The 19,070-nt window shown below is 39.1% G+C and overlaps 1 protein-coding gene across 1 annotated transcript in view; it reads right to left on the bottom strand.

Moving 5' to 3' along the window:
- DOCK7 (dedicator of cytokinesis 7) overlaps positions 1-19,070 on the bottom strand; it is a 217,923-nt gene that overhangs the window by 169,061 nt on the left and 29,792 nt on the right. The window contains exons 3-7 of the mRNA XM_028106855.2: positions 10,515-10,690; positions 10,256-10,324; positions 5,790-5,919; positions 5,476-5,688; positions 5,040-5,125 (exon numbers count right to left, since the gene is read on the bottom strand). Coding sequence (XP_027962656.1) covers positions 5,040-5,125; positions 5,476-5,688; positions 5,790-5,919; positions 10,256-10,324; positions 10,515-10,690 — 674 coding nt within the window. The remainder of the gene's footprint in view (positions 1-5,039; positions 5,126-5,475; positions 5,689-5,789; positions 5,920-10,255; positions 10,325-10,514; positions 10,691-19,070) is intronic.

Raw genomic sequence — 19,070 nt, 5'->3', positions numbered from 1 at the left:
ACTGTAAGAAAATAAATTTCTGTTGTTTAGGCCACCCAGTCTAGGGTATTTTGTTATGGCAGTCTGAGTAGACTAATACAGGTATGGAGTTCCTCTCTGGGGTGATGACTACGTTCCAGAATTAGTCACAGTAATGTTATACAACTCGGAATATACTAAAAACCACTGACTTAAGCCTTCTGGGGAAGATGATAGAGTAGGAAGACCCTAAGCTTTACCTCTTCCCACAGATACCACTAGATAACACCCACATAAGTGTAAATAAACCAGAAAACAACCCCAAAGACAGGCAGAACAGACTCTCCACAGCTAAATGTAGAGAAGAGGTCACATAAAGAATGTAGGAAGGGCAGAGATGAGGTCAGGAGCTAAATGGACCTGCAGGAGGGAGGAAAACAATAGGCACAGAAAGTGGAGGAAAAAACAGACCATCAGAACGGGCACCGGGAACCTGCAGGGGTAAGACGAATCCCCATTTGGCTTTGAAAATCAGAAGGGCCAAATTTCACCAGTTCTTACCATCAGTGGGGTTTAACAGCTGGAACTTTAAAAATCAGCAGCTAGGCTTTGGGAGAGCCAGGAAGGTAAAAGGAAACTGAGTCTCCGCCTTTAATGAAACAGCACAACAAAAGTCCTTCTGATTTTTCTCTTTTAACATAGATTTATTTATTTATTTGAGAGAGAAAGCATGCATGCATGGGTGGGGGGGCAGCAGAGGGAAAGGGAGAAAAAACTTAAGCAGATTCCATCCTGAGCGCAGACCTGAGCCAAAACCAAGAGTTGGTTGCTTAACTTACTGCTCTACCCAGGAGCCCCAGACCCTCAGATTTTACAGCATAGACGGAGCAGTTTGAAAAATTTCTGGTGTATGGGGCGCCTGGGTGGCTCAGCCCGTTAAACATCTGCCTTCAGCTGAGGTCATGATCCCAGTGTTCTGGGATGGAGCCCCGCATCGGGCTCCCTGCTCAGCAGGGAGTCTGCTTCTCCCTCTCCCTCTGCCCCTTCCCTCCCGCTCATGCTTTCTTTCTCGCTCACTCTCTCAAATAAATAAATAAAATCTTCAAAATTAAATTTAAAAATAGCCTTTAAAAAAAAGGAAAAGAAAAATTTCTGGTGTATACAGAAAGGAAATTTGTTTACTAATCTCAGAGCATGTGCGAGAGGAACAGGGATCATTGAAAGACCTCTCCGGGAACAAAGAAGTTAGTGGGTGCCACTTCCCTCTCCACCCCCCAGCCTAGATACCTGCAAGAACCAGCACAGCACCAACTGTCCACCTAACTTGCTAACAGCGCACCGTGCCTCTTCATTCTCCTGCAGACCTGCCCCCTGCAATATGCCCTTGACCAGAACCCATCCAAAGCAATGCCATAAGCCTGGCAGTGAGCAACCAGCCCCAACAGGGGCCAGGACCACTCCAAAGAAACTCCTACCCTAGGGAAAGGGAAAGATAACCACACACACCAATCCCCCCATGCCCTAGCAGTAGGCTAGGGGTAGACAGCTGGTCTGACTGCCGGCCTCAACCACCAATGAAAGTTTCTCAGGAGACAACACAGGGAAAGTGCCCTGCAGTTCAGTGCTACTACATCTCTGGCAAATGCCTGGTGTTACTCAACTTAAGCCCAAGGCAGCCTCACACCATCCCACTAATAACACAGGGACCAAACCCTGCCCAAAACAGGCAGAGAGCCATTGCAGATAACTGGACTGAGGGCAAAAGCATCAGCCACGACAGCAGGACACATGCATCACATATAGGAGACCTCCTGAATCACTGGGTTATGGTGAACAGGAGACAATGCACTGTAGGGCACTACAGGACCTCTTCTTCATAAGCCACTACTTTCAAGAGTAGGAGACATAGCTGACATTCCCAACACAGACATAGATACAAAGAGTTAGACAAAATGAGACACAGGAATATGTACCAAATGAAATAATCAGGACAAAAATCACAGCAAGAGAACTAAACAAAAATGAGATAAGTAATATGCCCGATAAGAGAATTTAAAGTAATGGTCATAAAGATATTCATGGGACTTGAGAAAAGAGGGGAGGACCTCAGTGAAACACTCAACAAAGAGACAGAAAACATAAAAAAAAAAAATGAATCAAAGACAAAGAACTCAGTAACTGAAATTAAAAATAAACTAGATGGGATAAATAGTAGACTAGAGGAAGCAGAAGAAGGGATCAGTGACCTGGAGAACAGAGTAATGGAAAGCAATCAAGCTGAATAAAAGAGAGGAAAAAAAATAATAAAAAATGAAAAGAGACTTACAGAACTCAGTGACACCATCAAGCATAGTAACATTCACATCATAGGGATCCGAGAAGGAGAAGAGGAAGGAAAGGGGACAGAAAATTTATTTGAAGAAATAATAGCTGAAACCTTCCCAAACCTGGGGAAAACAGAAATCTAAATCAAGGAGGCACAGAGAGGCACCAAGAAAATCAACCACAGGAGGTCCACACCAAGACACACAGTAATTAAAATGGAAAAGGTACTGACAGTGAATTTTAAGAGGAGCAAGAGAAAAGAAAACAGTTACATACAAGGAAAAACCCATAAGGCTATCAGCTGATTTTTTAGCAGAAACTTTGCAGGCCAGAAGTGAGTAGCAAGATATATTCAAAGTGCTGAAAGAAAAAAACCTGCAGCCAAGAATATTTTATCCAGCAAGGCTATCATTCAGAACAGAATGAGAATAAGGAGGTTCCAGACAAACAAAAATTAAAAGAATTCATGACCACTAAACTAGCCCTACAAGAAATGTTAAGGGTGATTCTTAGAGCAGAAAGGAAAGACAATAAGCAGGAGTAAGAAAAGAGGGAAGCACAAAAATAGTAAAATTAAGTACATCTGTAAAAGTCAGGCAAGGGATTCACAAAATAAAAAGATATAAAGTATGATACCATATACCTAAAATCTGGGGGTGGGGGGGAGTAAAGAATGGATTCAAACTTAAGTAACCATTAACTTAATATGGACTGCTTATGCATAAGATGTTATACACAAACTTAACTGTAACCACAAATTAAAAACCAGTAATAGATATGCAAAAAATAAAGAGAAAGGAATCCAAGTATATCACTAAAGAAAGCCAGAAAATCATGAGAGAAGTGAACAAGAGGGGAGCCTGGGTGGCTCAGCTGGTTATACAATCAACTCATGATTTTGGCTCAGGTCATGACCTCAGGGTCATGAGATCAAGCCCAAGTCGGGCTCCATGCTCAGCGTAGAGTCTGCTTGAGATTCTCTTTCTCTCTCTCTCCCCCTCTACCCCTCCCCCAACTCGTGCATGCTCTCTCTCTCTCTCAGATAAATAAATCTTTACCCAAAAAAAGAAGTGAGCAAGAGAAGAAAGGAACAGAGAGAATATAATACTAAGTGAAATAACTCAGTGAAAGACAAAAACCAAATGACTTCAATCATATGTGGAATTTAAAAAACAAAACAAACAAATAACAACAACAAAGACACAAACCAAAAAACAGACTTAACTGTAGAGAACAAACTGATAGTTACCAGAGGGGTGGTGGGTTGGCAAATGGGTGAAATAGGTGAAGGGGATTAAGAGTACACTTACCACAAGAAGCACTGAGTAATACACAGAATTACTGAATCACTATATTGTACACCCGAAAATAATACAATGTCATTTGTTAACTATAATAGAATTAAAATTTTAGTAACAAATACGTAAACTACTGACTTTTAAAAGGGTGAATTTTATACAGAAATTATATCATAATAACTGATATTAGCTGTCCTGATATTCAAGACTCAATGCACTAAAGCACTAACAGGTGTCTAGATAAATCTAACTAAATATGTAGTACCTTAACTTTCAAAGGAAGGAAACTGTCCAAGTTATCCAAACGCAGAAGTGGTCTATCCTTATGAGTTGCTGCTTTTAGAAAGTTCTATGAATTGAAACTCCTTTATCTTAAGTCAGAACTAGTAATTAACTATCAAATCACTTTGACGATGTTAGATCAGAAGTCATTTAACTTTTTACATAAAGAAATATATACTTAAAAATCTTAAAAAAAACACAAAGCCTACTATGTAACAAATGTATAATCATCTCTTTAAGGGAAAAGCTACCTTGCCTTTATATCCCCCAAGCCAAGTACAGCATCTGGTAAATACAAGATACTTAGGAAATGCCTTTTGGGTGGCTCAGTCGGTTAAGCGTCTGCCTTCGGCTCAGGTCACAATGCCAGGACCCTGGGATTGAGCCCCACATCAGGCTCCTTGCTCAGTGGGGAGCCTCCTTCTCCCTCTCCCTCTGCCTGCCACTCCCCCTGCTTGTGCTCTCTCTGACAAATAAACAAATAAAATCTTAAAAAAAAAAAAAAAGGAAATGCTTCCAAGCTTTATATACAGCTATGACAAAGAGTCATCTCCACCTCTGAGCCAAAAATGCTCTCAAGCTCAGCTTCACAAAACAGTTTTAATGCTTAGTAGCATTTAAATTTATGTATAAGGGGGCCAGGTGGCTCAGTCATTAAGCATCTGCCTTTGGCTCAGGTCATGATCCCAGGGTCCTGCGATCAAGCCCCGCCTCGGGCTCCCTGCTCAGCGGGGAGCCTGCTTCTCACTCTTCCACTCCCCCTGCTTGTGTTCCCTCTCTCGCTGTGTCTCTGTCAAATAAATAAATAAAATCCTTTAAAAAAATAAATGAATAGGGGCGCCTGGGTGGCTCAGTCATTTAAGCGTCTGCCTTCAGCTCAGGTCATGATCCCAGGGTCCTAGGATCGAGCCCTGCATCGGGCTCCCTGCTCGGCGGGAAGCCTGCTTCTCCCTCTCCCACTGCCCCTGCTTGTGTTCCCTCTCTTGCCATCTCTCTCTCTCTGTCAAAATAAATAAATAAATCGTTTCACATAAATAAATAAATGAAATTATGTACAGAAGAACAATACTTCTCAAATGGACACAAATACAAGCATAAACTCTACTAGGATTTTGTCATACTAATACTCAAAATATTTTTTGAAAAATAGAAGTTATACAATAAACAAATACTCACTTGAGTGATAAACATTTTACAAGAAGTCTCTGACCAAAGTGCTCTTTGGGCACATCAGGAACACTAAGTCGTTCTATTGGCTCCTCCTACAAATTGACAAGCAACGTTAAAATGAACATTCTTACCATATTTCAACTCTTTATAATTTTTTAAGTACTTATTTTAAATCTAATACTTTGAGTCTTCACAACTGAGTACAGAAAACAAGGACCAATTTACCCTGAAACAGAAGTCAGTAGATCCTAAGTGTGCTCAACTCACAGAAGTTACACTAGGTTATATATTAAATATATTCATTCAAATAAAAAGTATATTTCATTTACTAAAAATTATACCTATGTTTGAGTTATATTCCCTGTATTATTATACTATATGCAATACTCCCAAAATACCTATCTTAATAAGCATCTAGTTCTTTATATCTAAATACCGATACCTCATCTGGTGATGGGTGCAGAGCAAAGAGTTCCTTGTGGCGGTTCGATTTCCTTTGGTCATCATTCTGACGGTCTATTTCTTCATTGGGAGTGCGATCAAGCAAGTTGGGAAGCAAAGCATCAGGAAGTGAATTTTTCAAGTCAAAAATACTGCAGGCCCAGCTACCCCTTGGAGTATCATCTATTGACATTGAACGTCTTTTAAGATCATCCTGTCATGCAAAACATTAAACATAAATATATTAATAAAGAAATAAAAAAATAAACTACTTTAAAATAATTTCTTTTAGTCATTTAAAAATAAAGGTATTACTTGCTCATCCTGGTAGTTGTTGCCATCTGGAGCTTCATCGGATTCAAAGACCTGTTTTGGCAAACCTTTTTGCCTTTCTTTCTGTTTATCTAATGTATTAGGATTAAATCCTGTTCCCAGTTTATGATATCTATTCAAAATAAAATAGTTAAGTAAATGTCAGTTTTGGAAATTTTTCATTTTCATCATTATGTAACAAGCCAACTGTTCTCTGTATTATTTCTTTACATTAATAAAGCAGTCTTGATCATGTTAAACATTTAACCAGAAGTTTAAGAAGACTTCCGTTCAAAGTTCCTTTACTCCAACTAGAGAGCAGATTAGGACATTCCAAAAGTAAGTCATATTCTCCTTCTTTCCATGACAACCATGTATATATAACTTAAGTTGTACTTCCACCAATTCAGATAATATTTTTTCTTTTCAGTAAAAAGAAAGGATGGGAAGCCAGGCTAAAGAATAAAATGAGAGAGTAGAAAATATATACTGCATTCATAACAATGTAAATTTTTAAGAGGCAGAAAAATATAAAGCATTGAATCTCAAAATTTCAAATAGCCAAATAAAGTTCCTATATGTCATTACGTATAAAAGATCTGAAACAAGCTAAAGCTGTAGACTCTTAAAAGGAAAAACCGCAAGATCTACACCATTGTATACATATATTAGTTAACATATATTGCTACATAATATATATATTACACTTAGAATAACTCTTAAACTAATGTAACCTTCTTTCCTAACAACCCAATATCCAAGAGCATTAAGCAGACACTAAGATCAAAGAGCGATTACTGTTCCACACCATAGAGTCCAACTGGGGAAAATTTTAATTGGAGCAAAAACAATTATGATTACCAGAGGATGATATGGTTCTTGCCACCAGTGAATTTATGAAATAGTAAAGAATCACACTTGATATGAATCATTCATATTGTGTCTTGTTGCTAAAGATATTAAAATAGCAGCTACATGATGTTCATATCCCAGTGTAATCACAAAATAAAAGAAAGCATTTTTCTTTGAAAGAACTAAAAAAAAGATACTCATTATAGTAACATGAAAGGTTTTATTCAAAAATAGATGCTTTAATCTTTCATAAAATGCTTTAAGTTCCTTAATTTGTAAAGGTGCATGTCTAAGCTGCTCTAATAAACCAGAAATGTGTTGCATTCTACCTCCTTTATGTCCTAAAATATTGACAGTATAAAATTCACAAGAACTGAGAAGAATGACATGATTCACGATCAATACTCTTCTAAATTACCACTCTGACCTCTAGCTGGTTGCTATAAAGCTCTCTATCCAACCCCACACACAGACCACCATTGCTAGGACCTCATATCTTGGCTCTGTCCCTCATTGATTCTATCCCGGCCACACTGACCTCTTTGCTATTCCTTGAATATTCCTAGCACGCTTCCAGTATGCAGCGTTTGCATGTGCTATTCTTCCCTCTGCCTAATAATGTCTTCCCCCAGATATCCAGGGGGCTCACTCCCTTACTTCCTTCAGGTCTTTGTTCAAATTCACCTTATCTGTCAGGTCTCTTTTTTTTTTTTTTTTTTTTTAAGATTTTATTTATTTATTTGACAGAGAGAGACACAGGGAGAGAAGGAACACAAGCAGCAGGGGTGGGAGAGGGAGAAGCAGGCCTCCCGCCAACCAGGGAGCCCAATGTGGGGTTCGATCCCAGGACCCTGGGATCATGACCTGAGCCAAAGGCAGACGCTCGACGACTGAGCCACCCAGGCGCCCCTGTTAGGTCTCTTCTGATTAGTTAACAAAGTAGGAAATTTAGCCACTCTTCTTGGCTCTCCCTATCCTTCTCACCCTACTTTTTTTTTTTTTTTTTTGCATAAGAGTTACCTCCACCATACCTATTTATCTGTGTTTGTTTATTGTCCATGGCCCTCATCCCCAACTAGAAAGTAAGCTCCATGAGGGCAGGGAATTGTTGACTGCCATATCATCACTGCTTAGCATAGTGCCTGGCACATACCAGATTCTCAGTTAAGTATTTGTTGAATGAATAAATAAACGAAGTACTTTCTGTCCCTTTATACTTCTGTGCTGAATTATAGACGAATGGTGTGGTTTCATCTTATGGCATACTATTCCACTCCTCAGTCACGTCCACTCCACCATTAAGCCCATCTGCTGAGTTTTTATATTTTTTCACTGAATAAAATATTAATTTCCAAAGATAACCAATTGATTTTCATATGTCTACCATATCCTTTCATATATCCTTGAGGATATTAATTACACTTATGGGTTCTAATCTGTGTTCTAACTACTTCCAGCTTTAAATTGTTCTGTTATTTATAGATTGATAATTCTCTTTGAAGCATGCTGGTATTCATCAAATAGTTGTCAATTCTGGCTTATGTGCTCATTTTTAAATCTGTAAGCCCATATCCGCCTGAAAACACTGTATCTGTTCAGCTCAGCCCATATCTGGCGGTTGTGGAGAAGAAGCAATCATGCTGTCAAGCAGAATCTGCCAGTATCCACTCTTCTGGGTATGAGGGGCTCCTTCTTCTTCCAAGGCATGCCCACCCTGAGCACTATATTATCAGATCAAGCCCCCAAAATCACTGCTCTAAAAAAAGACATAGATCTCTCTGCAGGCACTCCTGTGCAAACATGGTACAGGGGTCAAAGTAACCAAATGTCCAACAGTACCCCAGGTCCCCCTTCCATTGCCTGAATTTACTACTTCGGAGCTTACAACCCTACTGAGGTTTTTACATATATCTTTTCTTTAGATTATTCTGTACTGTGGTTTTCTCTTATGTTCCAATCGCACCCTATCTTCTGTCTTTCAGGGATACTTTAAAACCTGTAGCCCAACAAGAGTGCCCATTTTGTCATTTACTACTACAGATAATAAACAAAATAATATCTGATGTAACAGAAAAAATTTAAGCATTAGAACCCAGTGTCCCTAGGGTCTGATCCAGGCTATCCCGCTTTCTGGCTGTGGGACCTCAAAGACATAACTATTCTGAGCCTGAGCTATGTCATCTGTTGGAACCCTAACTGAGATGAGTGTCAAGAGCTCAATAAAATGCTCGATACACAGTAAGTACCCAAAAATATTAACTACCTTACCCTCTTGCCTAAACCAAGGTCAGCAACCCCATAATGAGAGTTAAGTAGCAGACTCCATGATTCTGAGATTAATGTTTTACAACTAATCTCTTTATATTAAGATTTCTAATTAGAAGTTTCCAACATACATGTAGAGAGGTAAAGACTTCTGAGTTAGCTGACAGAGGAACAGTTTTCTTCAGTAATGTCGAAAATCTACCTATTGGAATACTTATCAAAATGGTAGGTTCATAAAAACAGCTCTTCTTTATAAAGGGTAGCAGACTGTGCTTTTATTAGGTCACACTAAAACTAAAAAGCATGTCAGCAGTATCCCCAAGTGATGCTTAGCACAATATTAAACCCAGTGAAATAAGACAGCAGCCATAGGGGCAAAACAATAAGCCAAGGATACAAGACCATTGCAAGTACAATTTAGCACAGCTAACTTCAGTTTCTGAAAACTATGTCATAACAGAATTCTCCCCTACTTCAGACATTTATTTTTCCTTTAGAAAAATAAAATAAGGCTAAGAATTTTCAGGATGAAGACTCTTCATTATGCAAATTAAAATGAGCAAAGGAAACTTAACTTTTTTTTCTTAACCTGATTTGATATCTCAAACACCATCCATTAGAAAAATAAATTTTGTGGGGCGCCTGGGTGGCTCAGATGGTTAAGTGTCTGCCTTCAGCTCAGGTCATGATCCCACGGTCCTGGGATCGAGTCCCATATCGGGCTCCTGGCTCAGCGGGGAGCCTGCTTCTCCCTCTCCCTCTGCCCCTCCCCCTGCTCATGCTCTCTCTGTGTCTCAAATGAATAAAATCTTAAAAAAAAAAAAGAAAGAAAAAGAAATTTTGTGGTAGAACAAAACATTATTTTTAAAAAATATTTACCTGATTCGATATACTGGTCAAGGACCTATAAATATTTAGTTAGTTAATAAAGGATGGAGACCTTTCAAACAGCTTGATCTGGAAAGCTGGCTATAAAGTTAATCATTTAAGTTTCAACAAACTGGATTCTTTTTGAGAAATGCAAATTATTCATCAAAACCTACCCATGATTTCCCAGAAGAGTTAGACCATAAATTATTATAATTACGTATCATTAGTTATTAATGATCTATGATAATATAGAAATACTACTGATAAACCTATTATTTTATACAGAAAGTTAAGTGATGTAGGCCACAGTAATTGCAGAACTCCTAAGGAGAAAATATCTACATAAAAAAGGTCCTTCTTTTGTTTCTTCAGCTATTTTTTTTAAATGAATGTTCAGGTCTCATAATTATTATTAATCTACCTTAATCCATTTATAGATCCTACTCAGCATTTCTTAATGTTATAATAAACCTATGACTTACTTTCTGATCACGACTGCCCAGTCCTCTGTATAACTTCTTATACAATCTCTAACATGTGGATCCATTTCACTATTTTAAAAAAGAAAATAAATTTGTAATTTAGTAAGGAAAGCACTGATGTCTGTGAATTTGGTTGCTTCAGTTCTTCTTCATATAAAAGGAAACAATACTACCACAAGAAATAGGATCTCAACAGAATCAAGGAAGGTAGCCTTTCCATAGTTACACTTAAACCAAAAATATGTAAATGTCGCCTTACCTTTCTTCAGGTACAGCTGACACCAGGGTTCTGCAGTCCCTAGGACTATAAACAACTTCGATATCATCTGGAGGGAACTCAATCAAATCCCTTAAAGGTCCAGAATCCACAGCTAAAGGATGAGTAATGAGGTATTCTTCCAAATCCACTGGGTCCACTGCTTCAGTAAGGGGCACCTTTATAAAGAGGGGTGGGTATGACAGGTAGGTAGAAAGGGAGAGGTGGATATAAAAATTTTAAAACTTTAAGCAGAGGAAATTTATTGTTTTTAAAAATACATGTTTTTAACCTAGTTATTTCTAAAATGTTAGCGCAGAGGGAGAGGGAGAAGCAGGCTCCCAGCAGGGAGCCTGATGTGGGGCTCGATCCCAGGACCCTGGGATCATGACCTGAGCCAAAGGCAGATGCTTAACCGTCTGAGCCACCCAGGCACCCTGGTGTTGGCTCTTGTACTTGTTTATACTTTTGGGTCAATACTCTAATCTCGCTTAGACCTTGTCCATTCCCCTCACATAAAATCAGTAATGATAATTAACAGTTTTAGAATACTTTACGGTGACAACATGCTCATTGGAAGGATTCTTTTTTTCTTTTTTATCTTTGGAACTGTCACTGCTAAGTTTATAAGCAGCGGTTTTACTTTATTTGTTCTTACTGTTGATTATTCTAGTATAAATATATAACCAGTCTGTAACAGGCTGAAAATGGCCCTCCAAAGATCTCCACATCCCAACCCATGGACCTAATATGGCAAAATAAACAAATAAATACAAATAAAAGAGTATTTGAAGATAGGATTAAGGATCTTAAAATGGGGACATCATCCTGGATTATATGAGTGGGTCCTAAGTGCAAGTGCAATCATATATATCCTCATATGGAGACACAGGGAATTTGGGGCACACAGAGGATAAAGCCATATGAAGACACAGCTAAGAGAAATTTAAAGATTCTGGCCTTAAAGACAGAAATGATACGGCCTTCTTGCCTTAAAGACAGAATTGATACGGCCTCAAACAGCCACCAGATCTGGACGAGGCAAGCAACTGATTCTGAAAGGAGTCTCTGAAAGGAGTGTAACCTCACCAAAACCTTGACTTCCGCCCACTGATATCAGACTCTGGACTCCAGCACTGTGAGAGAATAAATTCCTGTTGTTTTAAGCCACACAGTTTGTGGTAATTTGTTCCGGCAGCCAAAGGAAAGTAATACACACAGTCTATTAAAAGTACCTATTAGCAGTAATAGAATATTCACAGAATTCCTTAGCCAAGCTGAAATTATACATTTTAATAAGATACCCTCCTTCTTACTAACATGAGAAAAAATATTAAGCAAAACTGTGAAGAATTATATAACAAACGTGCAGTTGTGGACCAATGAAAATAAGAACATGCAATTTCTCAAGATGTCAACTGGGTAAAAACACTGAGACTTGCAGGTACGTGTCATGAAATGAGGTGCTTTAATCTATGATGCTTTGAACTGAACAAACCCCAACAGGAAAAGCAACGTTTTATAGATAGTTAGGTAAAATAATGACTAGCACATCATAAACACTCATTTGAGTGTTTTTCTCATTCAAAACCTCTCCCAAACCCTGTAAGTTAGAGAAAGTTAGTATTTCAGCTCTACAAATAAGGGCATTTGTGCTCAAAGAACTCAAACAACTCCTGAAAATGAAATAGCCACTAATGACTGTACAAAATTTAAAAATGGGTCTTCAAGCTCTACAATTCCTGGTTTTTCTCCCCTAAGAATTCTATCTTACCTCTTCTCTCAGGAATATCATATACTATCATGATGTACAAACTATAAACTATACATCATATAGTATCCCCGTTCTTAATACAGGGAAGGAAGCAATTCAATGGGGAAACAGAATATTCTTCAACCATAATTGCTGAAAAAACAGGATATCTATACTGGGGGGGAATGAATCTCAATCCTTACAACATATACAAAATTTAAATTGAGATGGATCATGGACACAAATACAAATACTAAAACCATAAAACTGCTAGATGGAAACATAGGAGAACATCATGATTTGGGAGCAGGCAAAGGTTTCTTAGACACAGAAATAATTATAAGAGAAAAATCTGACATATCAAAAGATAGTTAAGAAGGCCATAGTAAGAGGAAATAGTCACAAAACATATCTAACAAGAATATATAAATAAGTCTTACATCTCAATAATAACAGGACAAACCACTCTCTCAAATGGGGAGGTAAAGTTGACAAGACATTCACAAAGAAAGACACAGGAATGGCCAGTTAGCACGTAAAAAAGTGTTCAACGTTAAAAGTCACTAGGACGTACTTCCATTTCCGGGAAGAAGACATAGTTTCCCTATTCTTCCCACTAATTACAACTATAAATGCTGGACAGTCTATATAAAATAAACATCAGAAGACTCTAAAAGGTAGAGAAAAAGGCAAATCAGCAGGGACCTCGGGACTCAAGAAATGGTACAACAGGGAGTTAGCTAAAATTTCTTTTTGCCTTATATACTCCATGCTTGGAGCTAGGAAAGCTCACAAACCAGACACGCCATGGGGTGGGTTGTGGGGGGAACCCCAACAAAATTCTGTTCTCCCCAGCCAAAGGACCAAGAGAGGGGCAGCACAGCAAAATAGAAGAGATTGATTGACTGAAGCAGGCTCCTCACTGAGCAGGGAGCCCAATGCAGGGCTCAATCCCTCGGGTCCACAACCCAAGCCAAAGGCAGACGCCTAACTGACTGAGCCACCCAGGCATCCCAGCAAAACAGAAAAGTTTTACACAATAACCATTCTACTTCAGCCAAACACTATATGAAAAACTGTGGGCCCACCCATATCTACACAAGCAAGCCCAAGTGGAAAGCTAAACTTCACCCTCACAAAGCTGTAACAAGGCATCCAACACTCCCCACCAAGCACAGAATCAAAGTCAGAGTAGGAGGACGCCTGGGTGGCTCAGTCGTTAAGCGTCTGCCTCCGGCTCAGGTCATGATCCCAAGGTCCTGGGATCGAGCCCCACATCAGGCTCCCTGCTCGGTGGGAAGCCTGCTTCTCCCTCTCCCACTCCCCCTGCTTGTATTCCCTCTCTCACTGTCTCTCTCTGTCAAGTAAATAAATAAAATCTTTAAAAAAAAAAAAAAGAAGAAGAAGAGTTGGGAACCGGGATTTTCGTATCTACTAGGAGGTATGAGCCTCCCACCTCCACAGTGTCGGTGGAGACCACACAGGGACATCTGCTCATTCAGTAATAACAAGGCATTTCTTCCTCTTACTGTTGGGATAGTATCTAAGGAGGTCTATATATAATACAATAAAGGGTAAAGGGAAGGAAGGGTACATAAAATTTCTAGACTTCACTCAAAATTGTTAAAACATCAACACTAGTTTTGTGATAAATTATGTAAATATAATCCCTAAGCAACCACTAAAAAGGCTGTACAAAGATATGCACTCAACAAGACTGTTGATAAATCAAAATGGAATTCTAAAAAATGTTCAGATAATTCACAGGAAGAGAGGAAAAAGAAAACAGAAAAACAAAAAACAGGGGCACCTGGGTGGCTCAGTTAGTTAAGTGTCTGCCTTTGGCTCAGGTCATGATCTCAGGGTACTGGGATCAAGCCCCACATCAGGCTCCCTGCTTAGCAGTGAGTCTGCTTCTCCCTCTATGATCTCTCTCGCTCTCACTCTAATAAATTAATTAATTTAAACAAAAAAAAAAACCAGAGAGAACAAACAAAAAATAAAATGGCAGACTAAAGCCCCAGCAAAACAATAGTAACATTGGGGCGCCTCGGTGGCTCGGATGGTTAAGCGTCTGTCTTCAGCTCAGGTCATGATCCTAGGGTCCTGGGATCGAGTCCCGCATTGGGCTCCCTGCTAGGCGGAGAGCCTGCTTCTCCCTCTGCCTCTGCCTCTCTCTCATGAATAAATAAAAAAAAATTAAAAAAAAAAAACAATAGTAACATTAAATGTAAATGGTCTACATACGCCAATTAAAAGATAAGACAATAGCAGAATGAATTTAAAAGTATGACCTACCTATATGGTGTACAAAAAATTCACTTCAAATAAGACAATATAAGGAGGTTGAAACAGAAGAATGGATAAAGATACCATGCATACATTAATCAAAAGAATTCTGAAGTGGCTATATTAAAATCAGATAAAGTAGACCTCAGAGCAAAGACAAGTACTAGATAAAAAGGGACATTACCTAATGATAATAGCTATGATCCAACAAGAAGACACAGCAATCTTAAAGGTGTATGTACTAAACAACTATAAATTATGTGAAGCAAAATTTAATAGAACTGAAAGAAAAAATAAAACATATCTACAATTAAAACTGGAGACTTCATGACATCTCTCTCAACAACTGATAAGACAACTGGACAGAAAACCAACAAGGATATGGTAAAACTCAACAGCATCATCAACTAACAGGACTTAACTGACATATCTAGAACACTCCACCCAATAGCAACAGAATAAATACACTTTTCAAAAGCAGCAAAAGCATATACCAAGACAAACCATATCCTGAGCCATAAAACCAACCTCAACAATTTTAAAAGAACTGAAATCAGAGTGTGTTCTCTGACCATAATGTAATCAAATTAGAAATTAGCAACAGAAAGATAAAGGAAAATCTCCAAACACTTAGAAACTAAATACACTTCCAAATAAGTCATGAATTACAGAAGTCTGAAAAGTGAAATTTAAAAAATACGTTGAACTAAATGAAAATATAACACAAAATTTGTAGGATGAAGGAAATGCGAATCAAAAACATAGATACTACTTCACACCCATTATGATGGCTATTATAAAAAAATGGAAAACAAGTGTAGGAGAGCATATAAATAAATCGGAAGCCTTCCGAATGTTCCCAAAAAATCATACCAAAAAACTGAATTACCATATGATCTACTAATTCCACCTCTAGGATTCTACCCAAAACTTGCAAATGGAAGACTCAGATCACTTGTACACTCATGTTCATAGCAGCAATACCACCAACAGACAAAACATGGAAACAACCCAATGTCCATCAACAGATGAATGGATAAACAACATGTGGTATACACATACAAGGGTATATTATTGAGTCTTAATGTGAAATAAGCCAGAGACAAAAAGACAAATATTGTATGACTGCACATTATAACGTACATAGAATAGACAAATTCATAGAAATAGAAATAAAACAGAGGTTACTGGGGACTGGGAGGAGGGGACAACCGGGAGTTATTGTTTAATGGCTAAAGGGCTTCAGTTTTGAATAATGAAAACTTTCTGGGAATGGATAGTGGTATTGAGAGTACACTTAATGCCATTGAATTGTACACTCAGAAATGGTTAAAATGATAAATTTTATGTTATATATATTTTACCACAATATAGATAGATAGAGAGAGGGAGAGAGAGAGAGATTGAAGTGAACTTTTTTTTTTCTCATTAAACTTTTGTTTTAATGGGTCTCAAAATTCTGTGACAGATTTTTGGTCAAGTTGTTTCCATTAAAAAGTACTATTTTAAAAACTAAGAGCTTAAAACTGCCACACACACAAAAAAAAAACATGGTCCACAAAACATTCTCCTCTCCTTCTGAAGGTTTTTACGATGCATTGTTATCATTAACCAGTCTTTTACTATTAAACTTAAATGGCCAATTGACACAAACAGTTCTGAGACTGTTCTTCCACCACTGATTAAGACTGGGGTGGCAGGTATTGGGGATAATATTCATTTAGCCTTCTGAGCTTTCTGGGCAGACTCGGTGACCTTGCCAGCTCCAGCTGCCTTCTTGTCCACTGCTTTGATGACACCCACAGCAACCATCTGTCTCATGTCACGAACAGCAAAACGGCCCAGAGGAGGATAGTCAGAGAAGCTCTCAACACACATAGGTTTGCCAGGAACCATATCAACAATGGCAGCATCACCAGATTTCAAGAACTTGGGACCATCTTCCAGCTTTTTTCCAGATCGACGATCTATCTTCTCCTTCAGCTCAGCAAACTTGCAAGCAATGTGAGCCGTGTGACAATCCAGCACAGGTGCATATCCAGCACTGATTTGGCCTGGATGGTTCAGGATAATCACCTGAGCCGTGAAGCCAGCTGCTTCCATTGGTGGGTCATTTTTGCTGTCACCAGCCACACTGCCACGACGAACATCTTTGACAGATATGTTCTTGACATTGAAGCCCACATTGTCCCCAGGAAGAGTCTCACTCAAAGCTTCATGGTGCATTTCAACAGACTTTACTTCAGTTGTAACACTGACTGGAGCAAAGGTGACCACCATCCCAGGTTTAAGAACACCAGTCTCAACTCGGCCCACAGGGACAGTACCAATACCACCAATTTTGTAGACGTCCTGGAGAGGCAGACGCAAGGGCTTGTCAGTTGGACGAGTTGGTGGCAGGATGCATTCCAGAGCTTCAAGCTTCAGTCGTTCCACTGGCATTCCCATCTTTACGGGTGACTTTCCATCCCTTGAACCAAGGCATGTTAGCAGTTGGCTCCAGCATGTTGTCACCGTTCCAACCAGAAATTGGCACAAATGCTACTGTGTCGGGGTTGTAGCCAATTTTCTTAATGTAGGTGCTGACTTCCTTAACGATTTCCTCGTATCTCTTCTGGCTGTAGGGTGGCTCAGTGGAATCCATCTTGTTAACACCAACAATTAGTTGTTTTACACCCAGTGTGCAAGCCAGAAGGGCATGCTCACGGGTCTGCCCATTCTTGGAGATACCGGCTTCAAATTCACCAACACCAGCAGCAACAATCAGGACAGCACAGTCAGCCTGAGATGTGCCTGTAATCATGTTTTTGATAAAGTCTCTGTGTCCTGGGGCATCAATGATGGTCACGTAATACTTGCTGGTCTCGAATTTCCACAGGGAGATATCAATGGTGATACCACGTTCATATTCAGCTTTCAGTTTATCCAAGACCCAGGCATACTTGAAGGAGCCCTTTCCCATCTCAGCAGCCTCCTTCTCAAATTTTTCGATAGTTCTTTTGTCGATCCCACCACATTTGTAGATCAGATGACCAGTAGTGGTAGACCTGCCCGAATCTACGTGTCCAATGATGACGATGTTGATGTGAGTCTTTTCCTTTCCCATTTTGGTTTAGGTTGAGCAGTGGTTTTCACGACACCTGTGTTCTGGCGGCAAACCCGTTGCAAAAAACTGAAGTGAATTTTTTTAAAAAACTTTTTAGGTCATGTTTCTTTGCCCAGGTATTATTTCAAGGGCAGCATACCTTTCAGGATTCAAAGTGTCACAAATGAATATTCAATGAAAATAATGGCAAAAGCTGGGAGTCTTTGCATATGTCTAATTCAAAATTAATCTTTCCTCAAAGAATGACCAACCATACCATGAGTAAGTCTTAGGGTAGGGAAGGAAGCTATGACACTTTCTTAAAAACACCAAATGTAGGATAAACGATCTTGTTTCCCAAACTCACACAGGTCACTGGCTTTCTAGATGTGGTGTTAGCTAGACTTGGATCACAGAATCAAATTTATTTTTGCTACAACCTATCTCCCCTCCCTCTAATGCCCATCAGAGACAGCTGCTTGGGTTAGTCTTGAAATGTGGTGATGAGCTGATTATAAATTATTTTGTAAGACTCCAAGGAAAGATCCTATATTTACTGACCCAAGGGAAGAGACTACAACATGATTTTATAAAAGAGTGTGGCTGGGGGATGCCTGGGTGGCTCAGTCGGTTGAGGGTCCTGGGATCAAGTCCTGCATCAGGCTCCTTGCTTGGCGGAGAGCCTACTTCTCCCTCTGTGTGACTCTCTCTCTCTCTGACAAATAAATAAATAAAATCTTAAAAAAAAAAAAAAGTGTGGCTGGGCCATTAGCAGGGTTAAAGGGTGATGAGAAGCAATAGTGAAGCACTACAGAACCTTTCACAGGCAATGCTCCGATACTTTAACAATCCATGCGTTGGAATTTGGCTGACATGTTTAGTGTTAAGATCTCTTTCATTCCTTTCTGGTGCACCATCAAAAATTCTGGTATTTGATAGAGGTTGTTTTGGCTGGGTGATAGCTGAAGAGTTTCTTTTTGAGGTGATGAAAATGTTCTAAATTGACTGTGGGGATGGTTGCATATATCTGTCAATACATTAAATCCACTGATTTGTAAATTAAATGGGTGAACTGTCTGGTATGTGATTAAAACTCAATAAGGCTGGTAAAAAAAGTTAAAACAGAATCTAATCAGTTACAGGAAATACGAATGATAGAGAAATGAGTCTACAAGGAAGAAATTTCAAAAAAGTTGAACCAGAATCCTAATCAGTTACAGGAAATGAAGGAGATAGAGAAACAAATCTATAGGGAAGCAAACATAAAATCCAAAAGGCAGGCAATTCTAAAGATTTTTATTTATTTATTTGTCAGAGAGAGAGAGAGTGAGAGCGAGTGCACAAGCAGGGGGAGATGCAGGCAGAGGGAGAAGCAGGCTCCCCACTGAGCAGAGAGCCTGATGTGGGACTTGATCCCAAGACCCTGGGATCA

The sequence above is a fragment of the Eumetopias jubatus genome, unplaced genomic scaffold (genome assembly GCF_037043125.1).
Source record: "Eumetopias jubatus isolate StellerSeaLion01/CBP00866 unplaced genomic scaffold, mEumJub1_p1.0 scaffold_4, whole genome shotgun sequence".
NCBI lineage: Eukaryota > Metazoa > Chordata > Mammalia > Carnivora > Otariidae > Eumetopias > Eumetopias jubatus.
Note: the sequence above shows the minus strand (reverse complement) of the source record. Positions and strands in the feature narration are given on the sequence as shown.